We start from the raw sequence: 11,593 nt of genomic DNA on the forward strand, positions 1-11,593 counted from the left end.
ACACAGGCACACTATTCTGTGGCACAGTCTCGGCAATAATGCTGACAAACCGTTGCCTTTTATTATTTTATATATATTATATATTTAAAATTTATTATATAGCGCAGCAAATTCGGACGCGCTTTACAATTAGAAACAACAATGATAAAATAAAACAATGCCTGGATCTTCTCATCAGGGCCGCCTTTTCATATATGCTCAATTAGCAGTTGCTTAAGGGCCTCAGGAGTGTATAGCTGAGGGTCCTGTTTTTCCAGGGGTGCCAGATTATTGAAACCAGAGATATCCGACTTCATATCAGCCTTCCAACAGCTGGTCCATGCTCCAGCTCCACACGTCTGGTATGCAGTTTTATATTTTCGTCGGTGGATTGCTCTGGCTCCTGAAGTCTGATCCCCAAGTACCCAGTACCTTCTGAAAGGTGGGAGTCTCTAGTTTTGAAAGCTAAGAAATCTATTTCCAGGAAGTGGAGATATCTGCAGTCAAGCAAGCTGCCATCCCACCGGAAAATTATGAATATTAAGCCCACTCCACTATTTACCCCTCCCCTGCATATTAAACACCCCCTACCACCCTGGAAGTCATGCACCGGGGCCCCTTCATTTAGCCTAATGCCCCCTTCTACAGTTTAGTGTTCTCCCTCCAGCCCCATCTCCCACCATCAGTGCAGTAAAGGAGTAATTAGCAGAAATTACTGCTCCAGGTCCTACATGCTGAACATAAGATAGAACACCCCCTATCACCTGTTAGACATCAAAGCTGCCGCTGATAACAACCCCCACCGCTGTAGGATGGGTAGAAGCCCCAGTGCATTGCTTTGCCCAGGGGCCTACACTGCTGTTAAGACGGCGCTGCTTCTCATACCTCAATTTAGGCTGTTCCTCCCATAATACATGGCAATAAGAATTGTGTAATGGTTAGCATTACTGCCTCACAGCACTGAGGTCAATGGTTCAATTACCTAGCTGTGTGGAGTTAGTATATTCTCCCCATGCTTGTGTGGGATTCCTGCGGGCTGTAACACACTGGACGGTTTCTCCCGGATGGCAAAAAGCCGGACAAACTTTGTCCGGCTTTTTGCCATCCAGGAGAAACCGGCAGAGTCGCTCAGACAGGACGGCTTTGAGCCGTGTGTAATGCTGTGCGCATGCGCAGCATTAGACACAGCTTGGGGAAAAAACGTTGTGTGTGAAAGCTCCCCTTCACACACACGGTTTACTGGCTGCAAAGACGGCCCGGCGCCGGCCCTTCCAGTGGATAGTTCCAGCTGCAACCCGGAAGCCGTGCCGGGACCGTGCCGTGTGTAAGGACACATTGTGCTCAATGTGTCTTTGCATCACGGCAGCGGTTAAAAGCCGGCCGGGTTTTTGCCGGGCGGCGCTAGCCGTCTAGTGTGTTACAGCCCTTAGGGCTGAAACACACGCGCCGGCTTTTACCGGCCGGGAAAAAGCCGGATGGGGTCTTTCACACTGAGGGGGGTAGGGGCCTTTCACACTGCACGGCCCCGGCCCGGCTGCCGGGTTGCAGCCGGAAATATCCACTGGAAGGTCCATCTGCCGGGCCGGGGCCGTGCCGTCTTTGAAGGCAGTGAACCGTGTGTGTGAAAGGGAGCTTTCACACACCACGGTTTTTTCCCAAGCCGTGTCTGCTGCTGCGCATGCGCACAGCATTACACACGTCTCAAAGCCGTTGTGTGTAAAAGACTTTGCCGGATGGCAAAAAAACGGACAAAGTTTGTCTGGCTTTTTGCCATCCGTCAAACACCGGAGCGTGTGTTACAGCCCTTAGGGTACTTCATTACACATTATTAAAATATACTGGTAGGTTAATTAGCTTCCAACAAAAAGTAACCCTAGTGTGTAAAGCTAGATACACACTATCTGATTTTTTTGATCAGAATGAAAATCAGGCCAATTATTTGGCTAGAGAAAGGTTACAACTAGGGATGGTCATTGGTGTTACCTCCTTCGATGGTTACTATCGATACCGATGGTTACACAAACTGGCAGGTAACTATTCTGTGCATATCCATGTGTTTATGTTCATGTGCAGCTGCTGGCTCTGCTACTGTGCAAGAGCCGGAGGCGTGGCTGAGCTGTGAATGACAGCTCAGCCTCTGAAAGAGACGGGACATCCCATTCCCGTCTCATATACAGAGTGTAAGAGCTGGGGGCTGCTGGCTGACTGCCTAGCAGGAAATCTGGTTTTATACAATCGATGGTAAAAGTATTTGATATCGATGATTTTGAATTAACGATGGTTGATGGTCATCCCTAGTCACGATATCTGTGCCACGCGCTTTATGTTATTTATGAAAAATCTGCTGATTTGTCATTACAGCGGCCAAGGGGGAAAAATCAGGTTTACCCACACACTACCTGATTACTACACCTGGAGAAATGGTCAGATTATTGAGAATGCAGTGTGGTCCATAGATTCTGCCACAGTGCAACATTTTGGGGAGTAAAAAATAGGCCATGCAGACATGTACTTATGGATACATATATTTTTATACACAAATAAATAATAAAGATAATTTGATCACACTGATACAGTATTTTAGGCCTGTTTTAAAAAAAGGCAAATGATTTACGCAAGAACAGTAGTTTCAATTGTATAAGTGTATTTTATTTTATTTCAGAATAAGACCTAGGAACATATCCTAGCTTTCAAACGAAATAATTATTAAGTTAAGATTACAGTATTATACATAGTATACATAATGTAATATTTACACAATATGATCCTCTGTTACCACAGTCAATAATGTCCATTGGGGTTTGAAATAGTCACTATAAATGTCATTTTCTGTTGTAAAGGGAGAACCCAGCAGAGGGCCACAGGCAGCTTTGTTGAGACCCTCTTCAGAAACAGTCCACCATGATGCAAACGTAAAGCCACTGTTTCTACCCTGGAGCTTGAAAAAGAATCAACACTTGCCAGCATGGCTGGTTTACCCCATATGCACGTAGTTACAAGTTTGAATACTTGGAGGATGGGAGAACATTAATAGTATGTTTTTTTCTTTTGAAACTGCTTCACCAAACCTGTGAGGACCTCCAGACCCTCCACAAGTCCATCCCCAGTGGCTGCACAGCACCCTTGGACATGCCACTGGTGTCCAATTATCTTTGTCAGCCCCAACTCATCTGCCAACTCTGCGGGGCTCCTGGCACCTGGAAGATCTTGCTTATTAGCCATCACCAAGTAGGGAACTCCTCTCATTTCATCATGTTCCAAGATAGTACTGAGCTCTGACCTGGCCTCCAGAAATCTCTCTGGGTCAGCACTGTCCACCACAAACACAAGCCCATCTGTATTCATGAAGTAATGACTCCACAGTGCCCGGATCTTGTCCTGGCCACCCACGTCCCACACAGTGAACATGACATTACGGGTGGGTTCCACAGTCTCTACATTGAATCCAATGGTGGGTATTGTACAGACTGTCTCATTCAGCTTAATCTTGTAAAGTACTGTGGTTTTTCCAGCAGCATCAAGACCCAGCATCAGGATTCGAGCCTTGGTACTAGAGAAGTTCGTCAGAGTTTCATAGAGGCTGCTCAGTAGACCACCCATGGCTGCAGTAGATGTTCTTGTTCTGGTTCCTTTCTGTAAAAATCAGTTTGTTCTCTGTTGCTGTTTATGTGCTTGTAAATCTTCAATGCTATATATACCGTATTCTTTCACTAGCCAAACCCATGTTACTTAGTAACAAGGGAAGCCTGAAAAAAAAGATCCTCTTTGCATTGTCACTCTGTGCTGTGTTGGAAGATTTCTACACAACCTGTTCTGACAGCAACACTAGTGAGAGAAGCACAGGAAGTGACCTCATCAATTGGATACTTTCAGTTTCAGAGGCAGCTTATATAGAAACATAAATATTAAGGCATAAATCATGAATTATATCAGCACAAATAAGCGGTTTTATGCTCAATGTAATATTTACCTGTAGAAAGGGACAACTCAGCAATCATTTTTAGTAGTAATACATTCTACTCCTGCAGTTACACAAAAATAAATATCTTATATTAGTATATAGCAGATCTATGAAGGATAGAATTTCATTTTCTCTATCGTCCTAGTGGATGCTGGGGTTCCTGAAAGGACCATGGGGAATAGCGGCTCCGCAGGAGACAGGGCACAAAAAGTAAAGCTTTTCCGATCAGGTGGTGTGCACTGGCTCCTTCCCCTATGACCCTCCTCCAGACTCCAGTTAGATTTTTGTGCCCGGCCGAGAAGGGTGCAATCTAGGTGGCTCTCCTAAAGAGCTGCTTAGAGAAAGTTTAGCTAGGTTTTTTATGTTACAGTGATTCCTGCTGGCAACAGGATCACTGCAGCGAGGGACTGAGGGGAGAAGGAGTCAACTCACCTGCGTGCAGGATGGATTGGCTTCTTGGCTACTGGACATCAAGCTCCAGAGGGACGATCACAGGTACAGCCTGGATGGTCACCGGAGCCGCGCCGCCGGCCCCCTTGCAGATGCTGAAGACAGAAGAGGTCCAGAATCGGCGGCTGAAGACTCCTGCAGTCTTCTAAAGGTAGCGCACAGCACTGCAGCTGTGCGCCATTTTCCTCTCAGCACACTTCACACGGCAGTCACTGAGGGTGCAGGGCGCTGGGAGGGGGGCGCCCTGGGAGGCAAAATGAGTACCTATAAAGGCTAAAAATACCTCACATATAGCCCTAGAGGCTATATGGAGATATTTAACCCCTGCCTGATTTCTCAAAATAGCGGGAGACGAGCCCGCCGGAAAAGGGGCGGGGCCTATCTCCTCAGCACACGGCGCCATTTCCTCTCACAGCTCCGCTGGTCAGGACGGCTCCCAGGTCTCTCCCCTGCACTGCACTACAGAAACAGGGTAAAACAGAGAGGGGGGGCAAATTTATGGCGATATTTTTATATAACAAAGCAGCTATAGGGGAGCACTTATTATAAGGCTATCCCTGATATATATATAGCGCTTTTGGTGTGTGCTGGCAAACTCTCCCTCTGTCTCCCCAAAGGGCTAGTGGGTCCTGTCTTCATTAGGAGCATTCCCTGTGTGTCTGCTGTGTGTCGGTACGTGTGTGTCGACATGTATGAGGACGATATTGGTGTGGAGGCGGAGCAATTGCCAAATATGGGGATGTCACCTCCTAGGGGGTCGACACCAGAATGGATGCCTTTATTTATGGAACTACGGGATAGTGTCAACACGCTAAAGCAGTCGTTTGACGACATGAGACGGCCGGACAATCAATTAGTGCCTGTCCAGGCGACTCAAACACCGTCAGGGGCTGTGAAACGCCCTTTGCCTCAGTCGGTCGACACAGACCCAGACACAGGCGATGACTCCAGTGGTGACGGTGACGAATCAACCGTATTTTCCAGTAGGGCCACACGTTATATGATTTTGGCAATGAAGGAGGCGTTACATTTAGCTGATACTACAGGTACCACTAAACAGGGTATTATGTGGGGTATGAAAAAACTACCTATAGTTTTTCCTGAATCAGAAGAACTAAATGACGTGTGTAATGAAGCGTGGGTTGCCCCTGATAAAAAGCTGATAATTTCAAAGAAATTATTGGCATTATACCCTTTCCCGCCAGAGGTTAGGGAGCGCTGGGAAACACCTCCTAGGGTGGACAAGGCGCTAACACGCTTATCTAAACAAGTGGCGTTACCCTCTCCTGAGACGGCCGCACTTAAAGATCCATCAGATAGGAGGATGGAAAATATCCAAAAAAGTATATACACACATGCAGGTGTTATACTACGACCAGCTGTAGCAACTGCCTGGATGGGCAGTGCGGGGGTAGTTTGGTCAGAATCCCTGATTGAAAATATTGATACCCTGGACAGGGACAATATTCTACTGTCGTTAGAACAAATAAAGGATGCATTTCTTTATATGCGTGATGCACAGAGGGATATATGCACACTGGCATCACGGGTAAGTGCTATGTCCATTTCGGCCAGAAGAGCTTTATGGACGCGACAGTGGACAGGCGATGCGGATTCAAAACGGCATATGGAAGTTTTGCCGTATAAGGGGGAGGAGTTATTTGGAGTCGGTCTATCAGATTTGGTGGCCACGGCTACAGCCGGGAAATCCACCTTTCTACCTCAAGTCACTCCCCAACAGAAAAAGGCACCGACTTTTCAACCGCAGCCCTTTCGTTCCTTTAAAAATAAGAGAGCAAAGGGCTATTCATATTTGCCACGAGGCAAAGGTCGAGGGAAGAGACAGCAACACGCAGCTCCTTCCCAGGATCAGAAGCCCTCCCCGGCTTCTACAAAAGCCTCAGCATGACGCTGGGGCTTCTCAAGCGGACTCGGGGACGGTGGGCGGTCGTCTCAAAAATTACAGCGCGCAGTGGGCTCACTCGCAAGTAGATCCCTGGATCCTGCAGATAATATCTCAGGGATACAGGTTGGAATTAGAGACAGATCCACCTCGCCGTTTCCTGAGGTCTGCTTTACCAACGTCCCCCTCCGAAAGGGAGACGGTGTTGGAAGCCATTCACAAGCTGTACTCTCAGCAGGTGATAGTCAAGGTACCTCTTCTGCAACAAGGGAAGGGGTATTATTCCACTCTTTTTGTGGTACCGAAGCCGGATGGCTCGGTAAGGCCTATTCTAAATCTGAAGTCCTTGAACCTGTACATAAAGAAGTTCAAGTTCAAAATGGAGTCACTCAGAGCAGTGATAGCGAACCTGGAAGAGGGGAACTTTATGGTATCCTTGGACATCAAGGATGCGTATCTCCACGTTCCAATTTACCCCTCACACCAGGGGTACCTCAGGTTCGTTGTACAAAACTGTCACTATCAGTTTCAGACGCTGCCGTTCGGATTGTCCACGGCACCTCGGATCTTTACAAAGGTAATGGCCGAGATGATGATTCTTCTTCGAAGAAAAGGCGTATTAATTATCCCATACTTGGACGATCTCCTAATAAGGGCGAGGTCCAGAGAACAGCTAGAGATGGGATTAGCACTGTCTCAAGAAGTGCTAAAACAGCACGGGTGGATTCTGAATATTCCAAAATCCCAGTTAATGCCGACAACTCGTCTGCTGTTCCTAGGGATGATTCTGGACACGGTTCAGAAAAAGGTTTTTCTCCCGGAGGAAAAAGCCAAGGAGTTATCCGAGCTTGTCAGGAACCTCCTAAAACCAGGAAAGGTGTCTGTACATCAATGCACAAGAGTCCTGGGAAAAATGGTGGCTTCTTACGAAGCGATTCCATTCGGCAGATTCCACGCAAGAATTTTCCAAAGGGATCTGTTGGACAAATGGTCAGGGTCGCATCTTCAGATGCACCTACGGATAACCCTGTCTCCAAGGACAAGGGTGTCTCTTCTGTGGTGGTTGCAGAGTGCTCATCTATTGGAGGGCCGCAGATTCGGCATACAGGATTGGATCCTGGTGACCACGGACGCCAGCCTGAGAGGCTGGGGAGCAGTCACACAAGGAAGAAACTTCCAGGGAGTATGGACGAGCCTGGAAACGTCTCTTCACATAAACATTCTGGAACTAAGAGCAATATACAATGCTCTAAACCAGGCAGAACCTCTGCTTCAGGGAAAACCGGTATTGATCCAGTCGGACAACATCACGGCAGTCGCCCATGTGAACAGACAGGGCGGCACAAGAAGCAGGAGGGCAATGGCAGAAGCTGCAAGGATTCTTCGCTGGGCAGAGAATCATGTGATAGCACTGTCAGCAGTGTTCATCCCGGGAGTGGACAACTGGGAAGCAGACTTCCTCAGCAGACACGATCTTCACCCGGGAGAGTGGGGACTTCATCCAGAAGTCTTCCACATGCTGGTAACCCGTTGGGAAAGACCAATGGTGGACATGATGGCGTCTCGCCTCAACAAAAAACTGGACAGGTATTGCGCCAGGTCAAGAGATCCGCAGGCAATAGCTGTGGACGCGCTGGTAACGCCTTGGGTGTACCAGTCGGTGTATGTGTTTCCTCCTCTGCCTCTCATACCAAAAGTATTGAGAATTATACGGCAAAGAGGCGTAAGAACGATACTAGTGGTTCCGGATTGGCCAAGGAGGACTTGGTACCCGGAACTTCAAGAGATGATCACGGAAGATCCGTGGCCTCTACCTCTAAGGAGGGACTTGCTTCAGCAGGGTCCCTGTCTGTTTCAAGACTTACCGCGGCTGCGTTTGACGGCATGGCGGTTGAACGCCGGATCCTAAAGGAAAGAGGCATGCCGGAAGAAGTCATTCCTACTTTGATTAAAGCAAGGAAGGAAGTAACCGTGCAACATTATCACCGACTTTGGCGAAAATATGTTGCGTGGTGCGAAGATCGGAGTGCTCCGACGGAGGAATTTCAACTGGGTCGATTCCTACATTTCCTGCAATCAGGATTGTCAATGGGTCTCAAATTGGGATCTATTAAGGTTCAAATTTCGGCCCTGTCGATTTTCTTTCAAAAAGAATTGGCTTCAGTCCCTGAAGTCCAGACCTTTGTTAAGGGAGTGCTGCATATACAGCCTCCTGTGGTGCCTCCAGTGGCACCGTGGGATCTAAATGTGGTTTTGGACTTCCTAAAATCTCATTGGTTTGAACCACTAAAAAAGGTGGATTTGAAATATCTCACATGGAAAGTGACCATGCTTCTAGCCCTGGCTTCTGCCAGGAGAGTGTCAGAATTGGCAGCTTTATCTTACAAAAGCCCATATCTGATTTTCCATTCGGACAGGGCAGAACTGCGAACTCGTCCGCATTTTCTCCCTAAGGTGGTGTCAGCATTTCATCTGAACCAGCCTATTGTAGTGCCTGCGGCTACAAGTGACTTGGAGGACTCCAAGTTACTGGACGTTGTCAGAGCATTAAAAATATATATTGCAAGGACAGCTGGAGTCAGAAAATCTGACTCGTTGTTTATATTGTATGCACCCAACAAGATGGGTGCTCCTGCGTCTAAGCAGACGATTGCTCGTTGGATCTGTAGCACAATCCAACTTGCACATTCTGTGGCAGGCTTGCCACAGCCTAAATCTGTAAAGGCCCACTCCACAAGGAAGGTGGGCTCATCTTGGGCGGCTGCCCGAGGGGTCTCGGCATTACAACTTTGCCGAGCAGCTACGTGGTCAGGGGAGAACACGTTTGTAAAATTTTACAAATTTGATACTCTGGCTAAGGAGGACCTGGAGTTCTCTCATTCGGTGCTGCAGAGTCATCCGCACTCTCCCGCCCGTTTGGGAGCTTTGGTATAATCCCCATGGTCCTTTCAGGAACCCCAGCATCCACTAGGACGATAGAGAAAATAAGATTTTACTTACCGATAAATCTATTTCTCGGAGTCCGTAGTGGATGCTGGGCGCCCATCCCAAGTGCGGATTATCTGCATAAGTTGTACATAGTTATTGTTAACTAATTCGGGTTATTGTTAAAGGAAGCCATCTTTCAGAGGCTCCGCTGTTATCATACTGTTAACTGGGTTTAGATCACAAGTTGTACGGTGTGATTGGTGTGGCTGGTATGAGTCTTACCCGGGATTCAAAATCCTCCCTTATTGTGTACGCTCGTCCGGGCACAGTACCTAACTGGAGTCTGGAGGAGGGTCATAGGGGGAGGAGCCAGTGCACACCACCTGATCGGAAAAGCTTTACTTTTTGTGCCCTGTCTCCTGCGGAGCCGCTATTCCCCATGGTCCTTTCAGGAACCCCAGCATCCACTACGGACTCCGAGAAATAGATTTATCGGTAAGTAAAATCTTATTCTTTGCTCACTGCAAAACAAATTTCTCTAATAGCCAGTCAGGAAAGTGCTCATGGACATAATGGTATTGAGGATATTTATCAAAGGGCGAGATGCTGCTTGTGTGCCTTTTACTATTAGCTTTGCGTTATACAGTATATACCTGGACCTGTTAAGATTCGCTCTCAAAGACTAACATATATCTTTGCATAAGGACTATTAGCACATACTATGGACCATTTTCATGCTGCAGAAACGCAGATCGGCTGGTTATCATCCGACTGTGCATGCGCAGCATTGAGAACGTGCGTTCGGTCAAAATGTGATTGCATCCCAGTGTTGCGGTAGCGAAAATGCCGGTGGGTCCAGGCTGTTTTTGGGGTGATCGTATGAAAGATGGCACCGTTGTGGTTGCATACGTAGCCTGGCTGAGTATGCAGGGGGCTTCTGTTAAAGCCAGATGATCGTACAGCCTGCATGGCATTCGCATTTAAAAATGTGAACACGGGGGCTAATTCAGTAAGGAATGCAAATTCTGCTAATTAGCAGAATTTGTAATCCTTTGGATCGCATGCTGGGGGCCGATCATCGCAGGGCAAGGCCGCCCAGCATGCTGACCGGCGCCTCCTCCCCTTCAACAAGCAGAAATTGCGAACACATCGCCCGCCGTTTTGCCATCTCCGCCCCTGCAACGCTCCATCTCTGCCCTGGAAAAAGAGTTTTGCCTCTGTCTGATTGACAGCAGAGGCAATCGCATTTTCTTTGCCCCCCCCCCCCCCCCAGAAAATGCAGACGCATGTGCCCGCATCTTTTTATCATTTTTGGAACGCACACTGCGATCCAACCTGAATTAGCCCTTCACATGTTGGGCGGCCTTGCCTTGTGCTGGGCAGTCCCCAGCATGCGGGTGCTAGCAGTTTCAGCTCTTTTTTTTTTTTTTTTAGCAAAACTGCAACTGAAGCTGAATAAGATCCTATGGCGGTACTTCTACCACTGCAATACAATGGGGGTAATTCAGAGTTAATCGCAGCAGCAAATTTGCTAGCAGTTGGGCAAAACCATGTGCACTGTAGGGCAGTGACGTGCGGTGAGGTCAGTGGCTGGGGAGGCACTGGCAGCTAACCCCCCCCCCTTCATAGAGGGGGGGGGAGTGTAGTCCCCCACACATCATTAAAACCAGCACCAGGCAGAACCAGCCAAGGGGGGATAATTCAATAGCAGGGGAGACACTCAGTGTGGGGTCCCCCTACCATAACATTAAACACCCCCCGAGCCAGTCAGCCCAGGGCTGGAATTCCTCGGAAAGTGGGCACCTCAAAAGATAAAAATCAGGTACCCCCTCCCGAGCAACAACCAGCACTGGGCTGATAGCCCAGTGCTATGCCCCGCACACCTGGTGGCGGTGGGTGCGGGGTTCATTGTATGTTAATATTGTTCTTTACATGTGGCCTACAGGTCCCAGCAAGTCTGCCCCAGCATGCTGGCACTTGGAGAACCACAAGTGCCAGCATGCCCAGACATAAAGGGCCCGCTGACACCTGTAGCCCACCTGTAAAGAAAAATAAAACACCACACTGCCTTAAAAAAGTTTTATTAGTCAGGGTCTTCACCTGAAGGTGGTGGACTTTAAGCTCTTTTGCATGGCCGCTGCCTCCCCAGGGCTTTCGGCGTCTTCACCTTGGGGACCGCCGCCACCCCAGGGCTTCCGACGTCTTCCTCCAGTGTCTTCACCTGGGAGGCGGTGGCCTTTAAGCTCTTTTGCATGGCCATCACCTTCCCAGGGCTTCCGCCGTCTTCACCTGGGGAGCGGCAACCTTTACACTCTTTTGCATAGCCACCGCCTCCCCAGGGCTTCCGGCATCTTCACCTGGTGGGCGGCGGC

General features: G+C 48.4%; 1 protein-coding gene across 1 annotated transcript; it reads right to left on the reverse strand.

The window, feature by feature from the left end:
* Positions 1-2,606: 2,606 nt before the first annotated feature.
* On the reverse strand, positions 2,607-3,798 carry LOC135057782 (ADP-ribosylation factor-like). Its single transcript, XM_063963536.1, has one exon. The coding sequence runs from the start codon at positions 3,577-3,579 to the stop codon at positions 3,007-3,009; it is 573 nt and encodes a 190-aa protein (XP_063819606.1). The 5' UTR covers positions 3,580-3,798; the 3' UTR covers positions 2,607-3,006.
* Positions 3,799-11,593: the final 7,795 nt, after the last annotated feature.

Source organism: Pseudophryne corroboree, chromosome 3 (assembly GCF_028390025.1).
Source record: "Pseudophryne corroboree isolate aPseCor3 chromosome 3, aPseCor3.hap2, whole genome shotgun sequence".
Lineage (NCBI taxonomy): Eukaryota > Metazoa > Chordata > Amphibia > Anura > Myobatrachidae > Pseudophryne > Pseudophryne corroboree.